Below are 22,709 nucleotides of genomic sequence, written 5' to 3'. Positions count from 1 at the left end.
GATGTCTTGCTCATATCACAGTGGTAGGTGAAACAATTGTAATATTGAGTATCATATAGAATTGCCTGAAGGGCCATAGACAGTAATCAGGCTTCCCTTATTATTCGAACTTCACATGCATACTCAAAAGTATTCAGCCAGTCCATAATGTCATTCTTCTCATCATACACACTGAGCAGATCTTTAGGAAACCTTGGATGATAGGAGGACCCAGACCCATGCCCAGGGCTCTAAGATCCATTGCAAACTTGAAGCTTGGCCAGTTACAACTGGTGATCCCTGTCCTTCTGTTTTTCTGCCTGCTCTATCTTCAGCTTGGCCTCAGCATCAGCACTGACAGAGGAAACATTGGACATAACATCAGCTAAGTCCTCATGGGTCCCATGGATAAGTGCAGTGACAGATTTCTCAGTTCTGCCAGTGAGAGCAGCCCCACCACCTTCTGCACTTCCCTCAGGAGCTATGGCATCAAGTTGTGACTCTTGCCATTCCATGATTCTTTTACTAATTTCCATTTTTGTGCCTTGAGTAGGTAAACCCCTCTCAGCACACATCTTTATTAATGTTTCAGATTTAGAAGCAGTTAAGGTTAACAGGGTACTTGTTTCCATTTTGTTAGATTGGTCTATGGCCTTTTTCAGTTATGCTACAACAATTCACTATGTGTCCTGGGTAAGAATAACTCGAAATGACTTCACTAGTTTGCAACACTAGATACCTTCAGTCCTATCCCACCGCTGTACACCAATTTGTTAAGACAGATTTCTGAACTCTGACTTGGTGGGCAGAAGTTCAGAAGGCCTGCCTAGTTTCTTGGAACAGGGTAACCTCTGGACAAGCCAGACCAATCAAGGTAGCTATGGTCTGCGGTCAAGACTTAGTCTCAGGTGAGGGGAGGGTGACTGAAGGACCTCAATGAGCACACAGAGCAAGGACACTTACAAATTACTCCCAGACAGGTGTATATATCTAAAATATGAACACATTTATTACAAGGCCTTTGTAACTCAACACACAGTAGAAGAATCACAGCAGTACTAACAAACCAACACAACACAATCAATACAAGATATATACAAGACCATTGGGGTCTAAAGGGTTAAAGGCACAAATTATGTACACAAACTAGAGAAGGAAAATAGGCAGCGCAGATAGTCTTTACTCCCCTTCAACACCGAACACACAGCTAACTAAGAGGCAGTCCAAACCCTAAGAAGAGAGGATCCTTATGCTTAACAGTACATGTAGTGCAGGCGCACGCGGTTGTTCGAATGGGCAAAACGGGGTCTCTTCAGGGGTCTCTAGCAGCTCGGGAAGATGGATGAGACGATGAAGAATAGATTCCCACTATTCTAGGAGGGTCTCCACTTGAAGGCAGAGGTGATTCCAAGGTTCAGGAATAGAGTGCTAGCTCACACTAGCAGTGGAAAGGAGAGTGACCCCCAGGGGCCACTTGTGCGTAAAAACAGATGGAGGCGCTAGGAGCCACCGGTTACGGTTAAGGTTACTCACTGGCCCCAGGCGCACTTCAGACCAAACTTCGCCAGTTGGGTCCACTGCGGCTGCAGATTCGAATGCAACAAAAGGACGTCTCTCTGCAGCTTTCAGTTCCGGCGATACAGCGATGATTCCCAAATGGGACAGTGGCGATTTCTCCGCTCCTGGTGGAGGGATCAGGCCAGTTTCACTGCAGCAGGCTTCAGGGGCCAGAGGGTCACAGATGCAGCGTACCTGGAAAGCCTGCAAAGCTCGTTGCCACATCTGGGCAACACGGTAATGTTTACTCCGGTCCTGGCGCACTCGTCCCACTTCCGACATGGGAATGCTAAGTGTTTGAAATTCAGCCTCCTCGAAACGACGGCGGAGACAGAGCAAAGGTCCTGCGTAAGCTGGTCAGCCCACTGGTTGTCCCAGGGACACTTCTGAGAAGGCTTACTTGTAGGTTTTGTTGAAGGTGCAGAGAATAGTTGGTCCCACTATTCCAATGGGTCAAAACGTCTTCGCAGACCTTCTAGGATGACCAGATGCAGAGGGGTCCCACGGGACGACAGCAGGCTCAGGTTGCCAAACCTTCCAGTGGTTCAACAGAGGTTCCTCGACTCGCTTCTTATTTTCATGATACTTGGATCCTATCCTTCATTCAGTGAGAACTCCAGAGATCGACATGGTATGGGTGGTTTCAGCCTCCTCTTATCCAAAGTTCCCTTTGCACCGAAATGGAGAGGATCCAATGGGAGATCTGCTCACAAACACACACTCCATAAGTGGACCAATCATGGACCACGGTGGTCCCAGGCATTCACAGCACTCCAGACTCTCTGGCACCCAGGATGAGTATTGGAGACAGACACCCCAGCCCACATCCTGTAGGCACACACACACACACACAGGGCATGCAGAAGCCTGCGAAAGCTTGGCGTTTCGTGGGAAACTGCATGACCAAATAAGGACTGACCCGGGTCGACTCGACCTGGGGAAGGCAAAGGGGCAAGATGGCCAAAGGACAGGACAAAGAACCTCGTGACATGGGCATTTTGGAGCAAGGCCACCTATTTGTGCCAAACGCAGTAAGCATGTTTAAAATGTCAGGAAAGGGTTAAAATGACATGAAAAAATAGGCTGCCGCCAGCCCTGTCCATGACACATCTGCACATCTCCCAAAAAATCCTTCGAGAGTATCTAGGGTCTATAGAAATGACTATTCAACCCAAGTGCACTGTACTGTAATATACATTGTGCACTTGTTACATGTTGCAGAAAATTAGCAACCTTGGAAAGGACAAAAGGAAACAAAGCCTCCCAGTACTGACTGTTTTAAGGTTCAACTGTTGTCAGTTTCCCCGTAAGAAGTGAGCGAAAGTCCAATGGAGTGCAGCAGAAGGTTGTGCTTCTCTGGCAAAGTCAGACTAAGGTGTTTAAACAGCAGCAAAAGGTTTAGGGGTGTACAACTGGAGGGAAAATTACATATAAAAATGAAATCTTTCCTATCACACCCACTATAGAAGATATACCCAATTTAGGAGGACAATTCGATTTTATGACCATGCGGGGGAGGAGATCAGAAATGTACAGATTGTAGAGCATAGGGGCTGCCACACACCTCTGCTTTACCTCCAGATTTATATGTATAGAATCAGATAACGCCCCCTCATTGTTCCAACTACCCTTGCCGCTGTGCCGCAGTGTAGCAGTTTCAAAATGTGCATGATCCAGCTAGGGCAGTTCATAGCTCCAAGTTTGGCCCACAAGATCTCCCTATTCACCTGATCAAAAGCGCTGCGGAAGTTGATGAAAACAATATACAAAGTAGCATCCTTCCTACTGAGCGACGTATTGATCAAATGGTCCAGCACTCTTAGGATGTGTGTCGTGCTCGAACCAGGACTAAACCCTGGTTGAGCAAAGTTGAGCACCTAATTAATCCTATCCCAGTCTTCCAGTTCCTAAGTATTAGTGACATGAAGATCTTGCCCGTGACGTCCAACATGGACAGCAGCTGGTAGTTGGAGACATTACCCCGATCGCCCCTTTTATACACGAGTATAGAGACCGACAGCCGCCATGTCGACGGCACAGAGCAAGACCTGCAGGCATGGGAAAAAAGGGTTAATAACACCTGAGCCCAACTGTTAGGCTCCTTTTTGAGAACTGTGTTGGCCAGGCCATTCGGGCCCGGAGCATTTGATGACCTGAGTTTCGGTATAGCCTGTTTAATGATTCTGTGGCTCAGTGGTAAAGGCCAGGGTGCAAGGGGGAAATCGGTCACAGATGGGCAAAAAACATCACTGGAAAATGTATCCCTTATGTGCTTTACCCATTGCTCCCCAGCTATGGGGTTAAGAATTCCCGGCATCTGTTTCCCTCTGACTTGGGAAAGTAAACACCAGATCTTATGACTATCCCTACAGCGCATTACCCCAATAAACCTCTGCAACGATGCTCTCTGCTGAGACTGCTGATAATGTTGCAGCCAAGCACGAAATTTCAGCCTTACAGCTTTTATATCAGCCAAGATCTTAGTCATATTAACAGTATGGACAGCCGATAGCCTATGAGTTCTAATGGCACGTCTCATGGCGCGCTTTGATCTTGAATATTGATGTCGAAGGTATTACCGCCTCCCGCCTTCAACCTTATCTTCACGGGGGTTCCCCTCTTGAAAACTGTATGTTAGAAACTGTAACCAATCCTCAATTTCCTCAGGGCCTTTACCCCTCAGAGCCTGGGCTACACTAAAGTCTGTCGGGAAGGTGATAGTGACCATTCTTTCGATGTTTTTCTCGGTCCACCGAATCCTGTTCCCTGAGTGGGAGGGGATCATATCTCTGCAGGATCTAGGGTCATCGCCCCCCGTACCACTCACCCTCAAAGTCAGGGAAGCATGGTCACTATAGGTATTAAGGGAGATCTGCAGCTGCTGGACCTGCTTCTGTAGACACTCCGATGCTGCTATGTAATCCAGCGTAGCACTCTTCCCCCCCACTGACCATGTCACCTTCCCCTGTTGATCTCATTTGGTGCACCCATATAGCATTGAACAATTCCATTCTTTCAGGAAGTCCAGCCACAACTTTCCCTTATCATTAGATGTGCCCATGCGCATAACATAATGATCAAAACCATTGCCATGTGACCCACACCCAGCTAGATCCCTACATTTGGCATTGCAGTTGCTATAGAGAATTACAAGGATGCCCTTAACTCCCGCATATCGTGTGGACAATATGGAGTCTAACTGGTTACATATAACGACATTAAGGAGAGACCCCGGAGGGTCGTAGACATTGATTAACAATATTTCCTTATGGTCACCCCTGCCGCTCGGAGGAGAAAATTCTATGGGTAATATGTTACTTCCCAGATCGCCTTGGTGTACTATTTTAGTGTTACAAAAAGACCTAACACCAGTCAATAGGCCCCCAGCGGGGCGGCATCGCTCACTCTTGGTGGCCATAGTCTGAAATACTACATAACCATCCATTTTAATGTCAAATGTGACCCATGTCTCTTGCAGGGCAAAAACTTTGCTTGCAGTTATCACTTCATGTGTACATCCCTAATTTATCCAGTGGTTGAACCCCCTCTTGTTCCAGCTTAAAATGGACACAGGTCACTCTGAGGGCTTCCTTTGTGGTAGCTTTCGTTTCAACTATTCCCATCCTTCGTCATCACTAAACCTTTAGTGTATTTAAGGACTTAAGGGATTCCCTCAGGTTATTATCCAGAGTCCAATAGATGTTAACCATCTGATCCAGTAATACAGCTAGGCACCATTTCGACACATTGAAGCTTTTAATTACTTTCAGATTGATGTTGGGCCTAATTGCCAACATGATTCCCCCCCAAGGCACTCCCTCTCAGACCTTTTTCTGCTGGTTCTGAATACACTGTAAATCCATCTAGGGCAAAGGGCGCAGTAAGCCAGACTTCCTGAATACATAACAACGAACAGCTAGCTAATGTGGTACATGATTCAACTGAGATCCTAAGGAACCAGGACCCTCTGGAATTCCAGGACAAAAGGAAAAATCTGGCAGCCTGGCTAAAGATTGGATTTTAGTCCCTGCAATTTAGAAATGGACTCCCGAAGTCTCAAGGCTAGCCACCTCAGATCCGGGTCATTGTTCACCCCTGACCCCTGAGACAAGCTGCGCCTCCCCTGAGATTCCTCGATATTTCCTCCTCTACGCCCCTCTGGCAGTCATTGAGCGCGAGGATTCAAGAAACCCAGACTATAATTTAAGATATCATAGCCGAATGTATTGAAGGACTCTACTACCAGTAATACGTCATCGTAAACAGCACAAGAGGAGAAATATATGCGCAAACAATCCACCAATTTGATATCCCCTGATGAAATGAGGGCGAGGCGGGTGATTTCATTAAACAGAGCCAGAATTCTCCAATGATTTAATGAGTCCGGCACCCCATACATGAACATGTAGTAAAGTAAAACGTTAAGATCATCTGGATAGTGTGGTTGTCACCACAACACATCATCAAACTCTCTGTTATGGATGAATTTGACTGCTCTCACTGCCTCCCCCATGAGGGCTCCCACCCCAGGCTGCCCCCCCTGCCATTACCATCACATGGCCCCTCCACCTCACCCTGGGTTAGATTGTTACATGTTCTGCACCCTGCAACCCCTCCCCCCAAGGTGGACAGAGGAGGCCACAGCATTTTCTGTAAGCACAGTGGGGTTCCGGACTCTGCCCCCTATTTCCCCCTGAGTAGTAATGTTACATAGTCTGCCCACTGGTGCCCCTCAGACTGAGCCGAAGAAGCCAATTTGTTTACTGGTAGCACAGTGCAGTTCCAAACTCTGCCCACTGGGTCCCCTTTGTTCACATCGGGTGGAGAGGTTTACTGGCTGACAACGAGGCATCTAACCCTAACCCCCCCTCCTCTTGATCTCTCAGAATTCCACTCATAAGCAGTTCAATCTCTGTTGGCGCTTCGTTTGAAGGAATTTGCAGCAAGTTAAACAGTGACTGTCTGATCAGGGTTTCAAGATCCTCTGTAGGGGAGGGTTTTCCATTATTTATTTATTTATTCGCATTTGTTGAGCGCACAGCAGACCGAAGGCATTGTGACGCTTGTTGCAGTGTTTCTTAAACTTGGTTACATACAAATACTGCCCGTGGTTACATTGGACAATGATTGTGCTTTAATGATATACATACATTGAGCACGAGAGAGGTCCGGTGAACATGTTAGTTGAAGAGGGCTGTTTTAAGTTGTTTCCGGAAGGAGAGTAGTGATTTTTCAGCTCTGAGGGTTGTGGGTAGCGTGTTCCAGAGCTTGGGTGCAAGGTAGGGGAAGCATATACCTCCAGCCTTGGTTCTATAGATGCGTGGTATGGTAAGTAGGTTGGTGTATGTGGATCTGATAGTTCTTGTGGATTGCGATCTATACACGGTTTCGGATAGGTAGGAAGGTGCTATGTGGTTAATGCATTTATACGTGGTGGTGAGAATTTTCAAGGCGATCCTGTCTTTGACTGGGAGCCAGTGGACTGCCTTCCTAGCTTGAGTGATGTGCTCTCTTTTTGGTATGCTGAGGGCTACTCTGAGAGCGTTGTTTTGAGTGGTTTGGAGCCTGGAAAGGTTATTCTTGGAGGTGCCTGCTAGGAGAGCATTACAGTAATCCAGTTAAGCTCCTATGGTGGCTCTCGCGATGGACAGGCAGTTATCGTTCGTTAGGAAGGGTTTTATTGCGTTGATGAGTTTAGTGCTTAGTGCCGAAGCTGAGACTATGGCGCTAACTTGTTTATCCATGGATAGGGTGGCGTCTATGTGTACTCCTAGTGTTTTGACTGAGGATAAGACTGGGATGATGCAGTTATCTATGTTAAAGTTGATATATAGTGGGTCGAGGTTGGAGATGGTGGGTTTCTGACCTAGGATGAGGATTTCGGTTTTGTCCCCATTCAAGCCAAGGCCGTTGGTGGCCATCCAGGCTTGAATGGCGGAGTAGATTAGTTGAAAGGCAGAGGAGTCTTGATGGTAGTTTCCTGTCAAGGGAAGAAGTATCTGCGTGTCGTCGGTGTAATTAGTGTAGGTGATCCCCATGGTGTCTAGCTTGTCAAATAGCGGCTTGGTAAAAAGGTTATATAGAGTGGGGGCAGTACAGGACCCTTGTGGGACCCCACAGTGGATGATGGAAGGTGCTGCATGAGCTGTGTTGGAGAACATGTTCATCGCTCTGCCTTGTAGGAAGGAGGTTACCCAGGATGCAGCGTCCTTGGAGAAGTGTGCTGCATGCGTCAGGTGGCTAGTGAGTGTGCTGTGATCTACTAGATCAAATGCCGCTGAGAGGTCGAGGAGAAGGAGGAGTGCGGGCTTTCCTTTGTCCAAGATGTTTGTGATTTCGTTCTTAAGATCTAGAAGGGCGGTTTCAGTTCTGTGTCCCTTACTGAACCCAGATTGTCTCTTACCTAAGATTGCATTTGATTCAAGGTAGTGTTGGATCTGTATGTGGGCGGCCTTGTCAAGTAATTTTAGAAGGAATGGGACTGTGGTTATGGGTCGATAGTTGTTGGGGTTAGCGGGGTCTAGCGTGGGCTTTTTTAGGAGGGGGCGCACCCAAGCCTCTTTGAGGCTGTCTGGGACTATGCCTGACTTGAATGAAGCATTGATGAATGCTGTGAGGAAAGGGGCGAGCTGCTCTGCACAATCTTTGACGATTTTTGGGGGGCATACATCACCCTTACATTGTGAGGGTTTGAGATGTCTGAGGATGTTAATGACCTTGGTTTCAGAAATTTCAGAGAAGGTGCATTTGGGTCAGTTGCTATCTTTAACACTATGTTTCATCTGGGCGTGTGTATTCTGCTTGGGTAGAGTGTTGTAGTGGTGTGATATCTTTTTTTGGAGGAGGTTCATTTTTCTAGCATAGCTGATTGTATGGCTGTGCACCGTGCCTCGTCTTTGATGATCTCATCAGGGAACATTGGTGGTACCGTTAGTGCTTTAAAGATACTGAAGAGTTCTTTAGATTGGGAGTTAGCAGCAGTGATGCGGTGGTTGTAGGCTTCGGATTTTGCAAGGAAGATGGCATCTTTGTATGTTTTGGTTATGGCTTTGAATATCTCTTTTGTGTTATCACAGGGTTTACGTTGCCAATTTTTGAGCGCTTGGCGTTTGTCTGTACGCAGAGATTGGAGATCCTCTGTGAACCAGGAGTTGGAGTGGAAGGATTTTTTCTCTTTTTTGTTTTCTAAGGGGGCAGCGGTGTTGACGGCCCTTGTGATGGAGTCTTTGAATATTTCAGCAAGGATGTAAGGGTCTGATGAGAACGGAGGTTTTAGGCAGGGCACATTGAGGAGTGCGCTGATATTGGCTGCTGTGAGTTTTTTGGTGCTTCTAGCTAGGGTTGCTGCAGCTATAGTGGGCACTTTAGAGCACGAGGTGACAGGGATATCCAATAGGATGAGGTTGTGGACTGTCCATGGGAGGCTAGTGTTGGCGTTGATTGCTATGTTGCAATTGTGGTCTGTAATCCAGTCTAGGTTGCGTCCTTTGGCGTGTGTGGGTGCTGTGACTTTTTGAGAGAAGCCTAGGTTATGGAGGTCTTTGGCTAGGGATATAGCAGCTTTGTCCTTCGGGCCGTTGAGTCCTAGGTTAAGATATCCTATGAGGAGTGATTTAGTGGATTTTTTAATATTGTTTCCTAGGAGGTGATTAATTTGACCTTGGAAGTTTGTGGAGGGGCCAGGTGGACAGTATATTGTGTGAATATTTATGGTGCTGTTAGGCGAGAGAGCTAGCTTAATAGATAGAATGTCAACATTTCCTTCCTCTTGGTGGGCTAGGGTTCTGATAGATAAGGTTTCTTTATGGATCAGGGCAACCCTCCCTCCTGCAATCCTGTCTTGTCTGATGATAGCAAACCCTGGGGGTAGGGCTAGTGTGATGGCTGGGCCGGACGCTTTGTGAAGCCATGTATCGGTAATGGCTAGTATGTCTAGGTCATGTGTGGTTAGTAGGTCATGTACTTCTATGGCGTGTTCATTGAGGGATCTTACATTGATAAGTGTGCACTTGTATGGCGTAAGGCAGGAGTTCTTTGGGCCTAAGGTATGAGAGTTTAGTTTGGGTGTAGCGGTGCAGGGAGAGCAGGGGTTGATGCTTGGTGTGGTATATGTGGGCTTGCTGCTCTTGCACGAGGTAGTGTTCTTTCGATGGTGGGTGCATGAGCTAAGTCTGAAATTTCTGTGTGGTGTGTGTAGCGTGGTGGCCTGGTATTGGATGGGAGCAGTGAGGGCTCTGAGTCTGTCTAGTCTGAGGCTAGGGTTGGGTGTAAGTGTGGTGATTTCTAGTGCATGTGAAGGGGTAAGCAAGAGGTCCATTGTAGATGGGTGACTCTGTGTGATTTGGTAGTGGAGGTGAGGCTATCGGTTGTCAATGAGTGGTGTGTTTATGAGTGTTAGTATCGCACTTAATAGGCAGGTGAGGAGGAGCGGGGAGAACATACTGGGCTGGAGTTAGTTGGGCTATGCAAGTTAACACAAGACTGGCCCAAGTGGCGCTAAGCAAGTTAACACAAGACTGGCCCAAGAGCGCTATGCAAGTTAACACAAGACTGGCCCAAGTGGCACTAAGCAAGTTAACTCAAGACTGGCCCAAGGGCCGCTATGCAGTGGTTATAGTGGGTATCTAAGCAATTTAATCTGGTTTTGCCTTATGGGGAACAAGGCGGCTTGCATGTGCCATGAGTCCTTAACATTTAGCTGAACTTCTATGTGAGGTTGGGGTCATATGTTAGACCTAGTTCATAGGTGGGCGTGACTTACTGTCATTGTAGTGACTGGGAGCGTGTGTTCGCGGGAATCTTGGGTAGCAGGAGTCGTCTGGTCAGTCGCAGTTGTCGACCATGAGTGTCCCTTAGATCCGGTGTCGGCACGATAGATGCGGGCTCTCATAGCTCTGTGATAGTGATAAGGATGATTTATCAAAGCATGGGGGGTTAGGGGAACACAGAGCAGCGTCCTGCGCCGTAGCGCAGTGGCAGACAGGTGATGGCCTTTGGCTCACGGGCCTTCGGCTGTTGAGGGCCGGTTTCCGCCTCCGGTCCTCGTTGCCGGGGTAAATGCTGATTTGGTTGCTAGGCAACCGACGTGGACGCTTCGCGATCGTCGATCATGTCGGCCATCTTAGGGCAGCGCGGCTCTATGGAAGCCGTTGTTCAAGGAGCTGGGATAAATATGCACGAAGGTGCTAGCACAGCGGTGCGGGCACGATGAGGTAGGTATTTCAGCAAAGAAGACTGGATGTGCTGAAAGATGATCGGGCAGGCTGGCGGCTAACAGCTGGGTGCTGCGCTTCGCTCTAGACTGCTCCTGCAGCCTAGTGTGACGCCGGCATGCGGGTCTGCGTCAGTGATGAACCATTGTTCGCAACCACCCCTACAGCTTCAACATCAGCAGAATCTGATTCAACAACTAGAGATTAATCGTTTACAGAGGCTGTGATGGAGCTGGAGACAGAAGTATCTTCCACAACAACTTCCCCAGCCAGCAAGGAGTCCCCACCCATTAAGCTGATATACACTGGTGCCCCGTTTGACACCTGGTACTGGGGGGACCACAATAATATCTTTTATGCCCTTGTTCATATTATTTTTTTAGTTTGTTATTTTGCCTTTATGTTTCATGGCCTCGTTAACAGGAGACTGGAGCAGAGCCATACCCATCTCGTGGCACAGGCATGCCAACTTCTAAGGGCTCCACTACATCTTCCACTATGATCACATCCGCCTCCAGATCCTGAGTAGCCGCAACCTCTTTGTTAATCAAGTTTCACCAGGATCTGCTCCAAAGTCTTTTCACTCCTTTCTCAATTAGCGGCTTATATTTTTATTTTTTTTATTTCTGCCTTTCCTTGGCGGAGCCTGGCTCAAAGATGGAGTCTCGTTCGTAGAAGAAGGGATCCTCTGCTCTTCCTGCACTGATGTAGCAAGTTTGAGCTTCAACTTGACCTCAATGGATGCCGGCTGCCAGGGATAGCCGAAGAAAAATGAAATGTTCTTCCAGTACCTCCAAGGCCAATGCTGGACTCTCCTCACGCCCCTGGTTAGGTCGACAATCCTTATCGTACAAATTACAAGGGGGGGGTTGCTATTACAAAGTGTAAGCTCTCCTACATTCTGTACTTTTAGCAGGACTGACAAGATTGATCTAAAACACAGGATATTCTCCCTCACCTCATTCAGGATACTCTGCCCAATTCCACAGCCCTCCGCCACCTCCCCCATAGTCCCTTCAACTACTTGTATCTGGGCCCATGAAACAGTATCCTCCTCGTCCCCCATCTGATAAACAACATACTGGGAGAGTGCCATGAGGGAGATTACCCCCTCCGAGAAAATCAGTGGCATGTCTAAAAAATAATTATCCGTCACTATATCAATGGGCACGTTGACAACCGAACCCTCACCAAATACGCTCTCGACCTGCCTTGACCATGTAAAACCTTGTATGCAGACAAAAGTGGAATCTAGAAATTGTGAATGTGGAAAAAGAGTATGGGTGATGAAGCACCAGCTCTGCCTCAAAAGCTAAGGGATGCTTGCTAAAAAAACATGTTGGAGGAGCATGAACAAGACCAATCTTACCTGTGACCCCAGATTTGTTGGGAAAAAAAATACACTTGTGAGCAAAATGTGTTCTGCGACGGGCTGCATACTTTGCCTTATAGGCGTTATTATGGGCAGTGCATGCAGACTTGTCAGTAATGGAAAGAGAAGACCACAGGCAGCGCCAGTGGTTCTTATGTTTTAGTTCTGGTGTCTGGTACAAGGCACGAGCAGTGGCAGAGAACAAAGAGGAGACATGCATATCTATTTCGTCTCCAGGTGACTGTTCACCGGACCGGAAGTGTGGATAATATGACTGGTCTGGACAGGGTTGGGGAGGGAGACTATTAAGGTAGACAGGGAAAGAGAAAATATATCTGTCCAGTGCAGGGGAGCAATTACTTCATCCCTGTCTACAAACAAATCCAATGGATCCTCTGCAATATGTTAAGGAGCACCAAAGAGTGGATACAAAGTCACTTGCCATTCAGCCAATCAAAATGAACGAGAAGACGATGAGGACCTGGTGACGGACGGAGGTTTTAGCATAAAAGAAGCAATTCAGTGAAAGATTCTTTTGTAATATGCAGAAGCCTTATGTATTTTGATAAGGACCAGGATGGAACCAGTCATGATTTATATTTGGGCACAGTTGAATGTGCAGCATACAAACTACATTCAGGATATTTAAAGAAACTATTATATTAACATATCACAGATCTAATACACATTTGAATAATGCGATAAATCGAAAGATTGATTATACAATAACTATTGGATTAAAGAAACTGTTCTTCACTGTGAAATTTCCATACCTGTTTGTAGTGGCCGCATTCGTTGGTGCATGCTTGAGTAGAATAAGTGTAAAATTTGGTCTCATTATACCATGACTCAGTAGCAACAATTGTTGCTCCAGGATTCCCAAGCCAAAGGTTCTCCCCAACAACTCTAAAAACAGGGTGCAACACATGCGGATTGTCCAGGTCTGGATTGTGGGTAAAAATGCATTTTTCTATATATGTTTTGGCAATTTCTGATAGCTTTACGTCCCAGGTCTGAAAATGTGAAAAGAAAAATGAACAATGATATTCCATTTTATATTTAATGTCAGGTTTGCAGAGGAGTATTTCCACTTACACGTTGAGAATGTTGAATGGAAGAAACTTTACTTACTTGCAACAGAGGCAGCTGGACACAACCTGAAGAAAAGAGACGTGACACTTTAAGGCTGCTCCACTATTACCTCATTAAGCGTGGTGACAGTTCCCCCTCTCTATTATTTTCCAGGAGGGAGAATATACCAGGGAGGAAATACCATGGTAACTAGTGACTGTGCTCCTCGGCACGATGCTCAGTGGCTGGATAGGTGCTAAAAACACCCTGACTCCCATCATCCATGAATACATCAATCCATCCATCCAACCTCACAACTTCTTTGAAACTTTTTTGATATTAAAATTCCCTTTTTACAAAAAAAAAAATCCTCTTTCACTTGACATCTTTTGCTGGGTGTTACCTAGTAGTGGGTGTTTTGTTTAGCACTTTCAAATAAGTTTCACAATATATTTTTGCCAGGTCACGAACACACAGTTAAGGAAAAAGCCTCCACAATGCTGAATACACTTTCAACCCCAGGTTTTCTTAATAACTTGGTAACAAGTTGGAGCAGAGCTTCATAAAAAATGTGCAAGGATTTGCATCTTTTTTTCAGGAAAACATTGACGAAATGTGTAAAACCATAATAGATTAAACTAAAGTACATGATAGTTGTGATGTTTTGCCCCCTTTAAGAACAACATAGCTCAAATGCTCTGACCTGGTTTCCAGTTTATTTTCAGACGAGATGGCACACATTATCGCTACACACAACCTAGAGACACGCAGGTATAAGACCACGCTGTGTATCTGGACAGACCACTTCAGAGTATCATTCACCCTGTCCATGATATACCCCCAACAGAAAAGCACAAATGAGCAGAAGAGATTGCAAAGCAGAAACTATAAGAAAATAGAAAAGTCACATTTAGAACAGTGCATTGATAAAATTATGAGGGAGCACAAAGAGGAGGATTCCTGTGAGGCTCTCATCATAAGCTACTTAGCTACTTACATCAGATGGTGGATACAAATCTGTAAGAACAAACAGAAACCACCAAAAGTGATTCAACACTGAATTAACAGTGCTGAAGAAAGAAAAAAGGAGGAGAGAAAGCAAATAGCAGAAGAATCCTTCGCTGGCCAACAAGGAAAGTTGGAGAGAAATTAAGAAGACTTATAAAAAGAGAATTTGTGAGGCAAAAAAAATTACTTTAACGATCAGATTAGGTCTGTGACAAATTCCACCAGTAAAGTATTTAAAATTCTTAAATCTATCGAAAAGCCAAAAGCATTAGCCTCCACATTTACACCATCCCAGGAAGATTGTGATAAGGTCCAGGCAGCCTTTGCAAACAAGATTAAAAAGGCTAGGGATGCGAACGCAGATGCACCAATAACAACTAAGGCCCAAATAGATCCGCCCAGCATAAGAAAAACATCAAATCACTAGGAAACCTTCAGTTTCCATAAAATCTCAATTGAAGATATGATAGAAACTCTGTCCTCAATGAAACCGACTTCTTGCGCTGAGAATGCCCTGCCACCAAAAATGATCGTGGAGGATATAGATATCTTCGCCCCACTGTTTACAAAGATGGTCAATGCATCTTTTCGTGACAAATCAGTGCCAACAAGTATTGTAACCATAACACCCCTGGTGAAGAAACCAGATTTAGATCAAAGAGAACCAGGAAATCTAAGACCAATAACTAACTGCAATTTCCTACTCAAGGTGATGGTTAAGGTTGCCACGGACCAGCTGCAGTCCTACGTTGAAGTGAACGAGATTCTACATCACCAACAGTCAGGCTTCCGTGCAGCGCATAGCACGGAAACTGCAATGCTAGACCTACAAACACACATGCTGAGTATAATAGATCAGGGGAATACAGGGCTTCTCATTCCCCTAGAACTAAAGGCAGCTGCAATGAGCACTAGAGAAAGGGGCTCATTGCTCTGAAGAAGCTACCTGGTGGTTGACATCCTTCCCAACAGACAGGAAATCTAAGGTGCATTGGTGAGATAAATTCTCCTAGAAAACCACCATTTTTTGTGGCATACCTCAAGGAGCAAGCTTATCACTGCTCCTCTTTAATCTATATCTAAGGTTCCTCTGTGTAGTTCTAGATAACATCAGTGCTTACTTTACCAACTACGCTAATGATACTCAGCTGGTGATAGCGTTGAGTGGTGACTACACACAGGATATGACCAAAGTGAAGACAATTTATAACAGAATTGAATCCTGAATGAACAACAATTGGATGTGTCTAAATAGCAATAAATGAGAGCTGATGGTTTTCGGTTGCCACCAAACCCAGGCCCAACTGACTCCCCAATACGAGTCCTTCTACATCAAAGACTCCACATTTCAGGTAGTGGGTAAGGTGAAGACTCTAGGTATGTTTTTGGAATCCTCAATGAGTGCAGAAGCACAGGTTATAAATGTAAGTAAGAACTGTTCCAGCTTCTCAGAGCAATTAAACCCTATCTGAGTGAGGTAAACTGCGCAACTATCACTAGAGCAACTATACTGTCATGGCTGGACTACGGACACGCGCTACTGTTAGGGGTGAACAAACGGTGCACAGCAAAATGCCAGATAATCCAGAATAACGCAGTCAGCATAGTGAGACCGAAATCAAAGAAAGAGCATATTAGCAATGACAGAGGAGATCTGCACTGGATGAGTGTGGAAGACAGGATACAGTTCAAGGCTATGACACTGGTCCACCGATGTCTACATAGAAAAGCACCAGCGTACCTCAAGACAAAACTCACCCAATATGTACTGAGACGAGCCTTGAGATCCGAAGCACATGGCCAGATCACTGTTGCACCATACAAGAGATCAAATGGCTTAGGCAAAGCCTTCCCCACAGCTGCTGCAACCAAATGGAACAATTTTATGTTACATTTAAGACTTGAGTCCAAATACACCGCCTTTAGGAAAAAACTCAAAACCCACTTTTTAAGTGAAATCTGATCAGTTAGTTAGGCAGCTTTCTGGCATGGCCATGCCATGTGTCCTGTCACCCCGTAAATCAACTGCCATATGCCTCAATGTTGTGCCCGATGCCTGCAGGCTTACGGCGCGGTACAAGAAAGCAAACAAGCAAGCAAGCAAGCAAGCAAGCAAATAAATAAATAAATAAATAAATGCCTCATTTCAAAGTGGGATCTGACCAGCCCAGTTGAAAGAGGCTCAAGTTTCACCACTATTGAAAAAGGCCCATCTGCAACTAGCATTTCCTATTAATTTTAGGCCACTATCTTGTGTTCCATTTTTAAGTAAAATTATAGAAAAAGAAGCTACCTCCCAGCTATTACGCTTCTTGCAAAAGGGGTCCATTTTAGTCAACGTCCAATCAGGTTTTTGCACCATGCATTCTCTGCACTCGGGACAAACTGCTGGAACTCAAGGGCAATCCAGCACCTTAGATTTTATTAGACCTTTCTGCAACGTCTGATACTTTTAATCACAATATTTTAATTCAACGCTTAAACACAGTGATGAATATCACAGACTCCCCACTGCGCTGGTTGGAATCCTTTCTGAAAGGTAGGAATAAGGCTTTGCTTATAACCATCTTCCTTCTCGGGAACCACAGGGCTCAGCATTGTCCCGCTTGAGATAGAGACTTTTTTTTTTAAATTGTTTTGGTTTATTGGAAAAAAAAACCTTTACAATTCTTTTTCATGGAAAAATAGAAAGTTACATTTTGACATTAAGTTTTAAAAGAATAAAAACCACACATAAGGACCAGTCCCACCTTAAGCAAGTAAACACTTTACACATTACATTACAGTACGAGGAATCAAGTTCATGCAAATCAACAAAATAACATGCCACAAATCTGAGCTTATCACATGGCTGGTGAAACTGCTAAATACAATTAAGATAGCATTGTACAAACGAGATATTGGATTCATAAGGGAAACATCGGATTCCAGTCCTGAGGATTTAAGGAGCACAATCTGATTACAATGATCACATTTGTACATAACTATGGAACAACACAGTTTGTAATGTTCTCCACATTGCCCTTTAACAAAGGAAACGTTTGGATTGAATTCTATCTATTACCAGAGTATTACGTACTGATGAGATGTTACACAATTTACATAAAAGGCGATACTTCTGCCAATTTGGTCTCTATAATTCCAAGCAGATTTGTTAGATTAAGAATGTGTTTTTGGCTATGCCCTTCCATGCAGTGTTTCCATAAAAATTCCTTTGCAATATCTGAATTCGAATAATAGTACTCAAAGATTTGGGCGCAGGATTTCTCAAAGAACGGATAATCGATCACAAGATGTTTCAACGTTTCAGGCGCTTCAATGTTTTCACAGATGCAACACATTACTGCTTCTATACTTTTCGAATTACTAGCCCATTGTGTAGTTCGATCACGCGCTACGAATTGGTTTAGACGAAATGGCATATACGTTTTTCTTGCTTTAGCGGACGGGAATTGGATCAGATATTTTAATCTGCATTCCCATTTACCTCGAACACAATTATATTCCTTATAGGATGAATAAGTGGCCATTTCGTCCAGCATTTTACACCAATAAAATCTTTGGCATTTTTGTTTTGGCCACATGCACATAGAAGCCAGAGTTTTGTTAAAAGAAGATAGGATATTGGTTAATTTTGAGGAAACGCTGTTAAGCGATTTAATATGCGACTCGCCCAATAATTTATTCAATTCTATATAGAGCATGTTTTTAGGTGGATTAAACATTTTTATATAGTTGGTGATACCTCGCCAGATATGCATTACCGATAGAGGTAATAAGTTTAACTCATGCATCATTACATTTGGGATAGAGAGTGCCTAACCCAGAGCAGTTTTCCAGAGTTTACCCTGGAGGATGTTTAGAAAATCATCAAGGTCATAACAACAAATATCTAGGGAGTAGAGAATGATAGGTTCTATTTTTTTAAGGTAAAATTGCATTAAAGGTAAAAGAGAAAACATCCAATATTTGTGGAAAATAATTTTCATTTGAGAGGATAGGATTTTTACTTTTTGGTTGAGATAGTTTTTCCACATTTTTAAAGAAAATAAATCAGTCAGGGGATAACCCAAGTAACACATCATGGGAGTGTATTCTACTTTAGTGCCATTTAAGGACCAAGAGAAACGGTAAGGCTTGAGTTTTCCATCAGAGAAAATCAGGATGAAGGTTTGGCAGGATTAGGAGAGAGATTGTGAATGGACGCAAAGTCTGCGAATAGATCTAATTTTCTTTGAAGGCGAAAAGTGGTTCTATCAAAAAATAGCAGATCGTCCTCAAATCCCACCCAGTCTAGCTTGAGAGAACCAAGCTTTACTGGGAAACATTCTCCAGTCTGCCAGTTATCGTCTAGTCCCAGCAAATATAGGTTGAACAACACCGCTGCCATATTACAACCCTGTTTTACACCCATTTCGGTTGGAATTGGGTCAGTCAACGCTCTCTACTTGGTAAGGCGAAAACGGTAGTTAGTTTTTTTGTGTAGAAGGGCAATCAAAGCGACTAGTTGTCGGGGGATACCCATAGCTAGCATTTTCTTCCACAATATCTCATGTATAACGCAGTCGAAAGCTGCGGTCAAATCTAAGCTAACCATGTAAACCGCGCCAGATTTGGAGACAGAAGTTTGGGCCTGAAGATGACATAGAATAGTGGCATTTAACGGACAGCCAATAGGTTTTCTAAAGCCTACTTGATAGATGGACAGAAGGTTATGATCATTAATGTATGTTTGTAGTTGTTGAAGCAGAAGGAGAGAATTTTTTTTCGATGAAGTATCAGTGAGCGCTATCAGACGATAATTAGAAGGACAGTCAGGGGGACCCTTTTTGTAGATAGGAATAACTAAAGCAGAAGACCAAGAAGGAGGAATACTGCCAGAAAGCAAAATAAAGTCAAATTTAATTCTATGAGCCCAAAATACGGGGTTTGACTTGTAGACACAGGGAGGGACACCATCTGGGCCAGGAGCCTTGGAATGGTTAAGTTTACCAATGGTTCCGATGATATCTCGAATCGACCATCTATCATGTGTGCCTAGACACAACCAAGGCTCTCCCCCCTTTAACGTACAGAAACACTCAGGCATGTGATATTTGGTCTTAAAATAGGAGACCCAACTTTCTGCATTAATCACAGACTCTATTGTATTAACAGAATCAGAGGGAATGGAGCGCAAGGTACTCCAGATTTGCCTAGAGTCATGTTTCAGCAGATGATAGATAACGTTTTGGTTGTCTTCATAATGTAGTTGGTCCTTCAACCATTTTAACTTATTTTGGTAGCATTGTCCAACAGATTTAATTTGTTCAGTATGGTTTTCAGAAGGACAGGTTGCTTTAATAAGTTTTCTAACCTCAGAATATTTCTGCGCTTTTAAACATGAAACTTGAAGATCACATTTATGGACATGAGTGGAAATAACTTGCTCATTCTTTTTGGATTTATTATTTAGTTTGTGTAAATGAAATTGGATTCTAGAGGAATTTTGGTTATCCAGGTGAAAAAGAGAGGGATCCCCTGGGACAGAAAGCAAGGAGATTTCAGGGTTGCATTCATGGTGCTGTGTGAAGATGGAGCATACTCTAGGATTCCATCTCACTGTTAATGAATGCCGATCAGGTTCTACCAGAGATAGAAAAAGGTTATCATCAAAGCGAGCCATTGGGATGTTCAGGGTCAAGGAGATCATCATGTGATCTCCTAGATTCGGGTTGATTATCATTAGAGCATCAATAATAGAATATAACCTAGATGAAATAAAAAAAATGGTTGTTTAAAGATTTGCAGCCTGCTCTAGCCCAAGTATACTGGTAAGGATCCACGTGATAGCGAGGCGTCTGCATGTCCCAATCAAGAAAGAAGGTACTCCTCATTAGCCCATATTTCTTCGAGGTAGACGAATGGTTATTCCACATTACACTATTATAAGCACTTTTATTTTAGCAATAGCAATTCAAATCACCACCAGCGATAATTCTGGCTGAAGGAAATACAATCAGACCCTTTTCTATTACATCATTCATTTCATCTAGAATGATCTCAATTGGAGTAATTAGTTTGTATCAGAACTGGCAATATTGGCTACGGGTTTAGCTAGGTGATCGGCTATATCTTCGTCTTCACTCGATTTGTAACCCTCCCCTGTCTCTTCCTCCTCACCTGAATAGTCCAGTTTCTTCCGGCGGGTAAGTCCTGTGTACGGCTTCTTCTTTTTTAGAAGATATGGTCTACCTCGGAAAGAAGCCACCGTGACTCTCAGACAAAGAAACCCCACGGTGACTCCCCTCCGCGACAGCCAGAGGGGAAAAAGCCACTGGAACGGCAAAACGTGACGATTCTGGACGCAGTCAGCGCAGTCGTAGGTTGAATGATCCTTTGCCGAAGACCCAGATGATAGGTAAGGTTGGCGATACCGCTGATCGAGGGAATAGGAGATGGTAGATTTCAGGTAGGCACCCCTCAGGGTGGAGGACAAGAGTGAACGGAGTAATCCGAGGGCAGTGTCTCTAGAGCAAGAAATTCTCAGCAGAGATTCAACACGAGAACAGAAACACAGGAGAAGGCAAACAGGATACAGAGGAAGGGGGGACCCGTAAGGAACGGGAGGTGGAGAAAACAACAGAAAAAATAGCAAGTAGACTATCCGAAGGGAAAACTAGCGCAAGCAACAGGGTGATGAGTAAACACAGTTGCAACGCGCCGAACCGCCGGCAGCCGAGTGGTATATGTACAAACGGCGGCGGCCATCTTGGAAACAACTAGACCGCGTCTGATAGACGAGGAGGAACGTAATGGAACATTTTAATGGCGTCCTCGCGTCCACCTTCGCCACAAACGCCAGTCGCCGGCGGCCGTGACAGTATGCCCCCTCCGAAGGCATCTCCCACCCGGCCTTTCTGGATGTAGTCGGTGGAACTTGTGTAACAGTTGAGGAGAGTGAATATGGAACTGTGGTTCCCAGGTGTCTTCTGAGGAAGGATATCCTTTCCAATGAACGAGATACTCAAGACGTCCCCGATGATAACGGGAGTCCCGTATCCGAGAAACTTCATATTCCTCGGAAGCTGGAACTGGCAAAGTACCCAGTTTGGGGGATGCTTGTTTCCGGGTATCTGGCACAAAGGGGCGTAAGAGTGATGAGTGAAACACGGGATGTATTCGCCTGAGTACCTTTGGCAACTTGAGGCGGAAGGCCACCGGATTAACCTTTGAAGTTATCTCAAAGGGTCCAATGTAGCGGGGTGACAGCTTAGAAGGCCGAACCCATCGAGGAAGGAACTTGGTGGACAGCATGACCTTGGACCCTGTGTCCCAGGTAGGAACTTGACTTCGGTGTTTGTCCGTTTGCTCTTTGTAATGACTGCTAGCCTTAGAGAGGCTCTGACTGGCTGTGTTATGGGCCTCCTTGATCTGCGCAAGGGTATTCTCCAAAGTAGGAACGTTAGTTTCCTCCCAGAAACACGGAACTATGGACTGCGGGTTGTATCCGTAGGTACAAAAGAATGGGCTAGTACCTGTAGCCGTGTGGATAGCATTATTGTATGCAAACTCTGCTGTGGGAAGCAGGTCCACCCAGTTGTCTTGCTGTTTATTTATGAAACACCTTAAGTATTGCTCTAAGGTACCGTTTAACCTCTCGGTTTGTCCATTTGTCTGGGGATGAAACCCCGACGAAAGAGCTCTCTCCACGCCCAATGAATTGCACAATGCTGCCCAGAATCTGGAGGTATACTGGCTGCCCCCGTCTGATATTATCTTTTGAGGAAGCCCATGTAACCTAAAAATGTCCTTTAGGAATACGTCAGCCATGACCGAGGCGGATGGGATCTTTGTTAATGGAGAAAAATGTGCAAGTTTCGAGAAAGTGTCTACTGTTACCATAATGCAGGTACAGCCTCGGGATACCGGCAACTCCACAATAAAATCCGTAGAAATGCATTTCCAGGGGCCAAGCGGAACCGGCTCCTGTTGTAACAGCCCCATAGGTTTCGAGGTGGAATATTTGCTTTGTAAGCATACCATACAGGATTTAACATAGACTTGTGTGTCAGCCTTCATGTTCGGCCAGATGAACGCCCTTTGGAGAAGTTCCAGAGTACCTCGTACTCCTCGGTGACCAGCGGTCTTGGAATCGTGGCACCACTGAGTGACTCGTCTTCTAAGATTACTGGAAGGAATAAACAGTCTTCCGTGGATAAAGTGCAACCCGTCCTTAGTGGTGACCGGTTGGTTTCCCATAGTGAGAGCAGGTTCTTGGAGGCAGGCTCCTCGTACTTCATCCAAAAAGTTAGACACTGTAGATATGATCCGGGTACGAGGAAACATAAACTCCTTTCTGTAAGGGACGATAACATCGTCTCTGCGGGAGAGAGCATCAGCAACTAGGTTTTGAGAGCCAGGGATGAATGTGATGACAAAATCAAACTGGGCGAAAAAATGAGCCCATCTGGCCTGGCGGGTGTTGTAACACTCTTGCTGCTTGAGTATTTGCAGATTTTTATGGTCTG

The 22,709-nt window shown here is 44.9% G+C and overlaps 1 protein-coding gene across 5 annotated transcripts in view; it reads right to left on the bottom strand.

Annotated features, from left to right (window-relative positions):
• Positions 1-22,709, bottom strand: part of LOC138517032 (glioma pathogenesis-related protein 1-like) — a 792,259-nt gene that overhangs the window by 540,168 nt on the left and 229,382 nt on the right. For 4 of the 5 annotated variants that reach the window (XM_069632545.1, XM_069632543.1, XM_069632546.1 and 1 more), the window contains exon 2: positions 12,894-13,133. The exons of the other annotated variant lie outside the window; for it this stretch is intronic. In XM_069632545.1, coding sequence (XP_069488646.1) covers positions 12,894-13,133 — 240 coding nt within the window. The remainder of the gene's footprint in view (positions 1-12,893; positions 13,134-22,709) is intronic. 5 annotated transcript variants of the gene reach the window in all.

Source organism: Ambystoma mexicanum, chromosome 6q (assembly GCF_040938575.1).
Source record: "Ambystoma mexicanum isolate Mex_15411 chromosome 6q, UKY_AmexF1_1, whole genome shotgun sequence".
Taxonomy (NCBI): domain Eukaryota; kingdom Metazoa; phylum Chordata; class Amphibia; order Caudata; family Ambystomatidae; genus Ambystoma; species Ambystoma mexicanum.
This window is presented reverse-complemented; position numbering and strand designations above follow the sequence as displayed.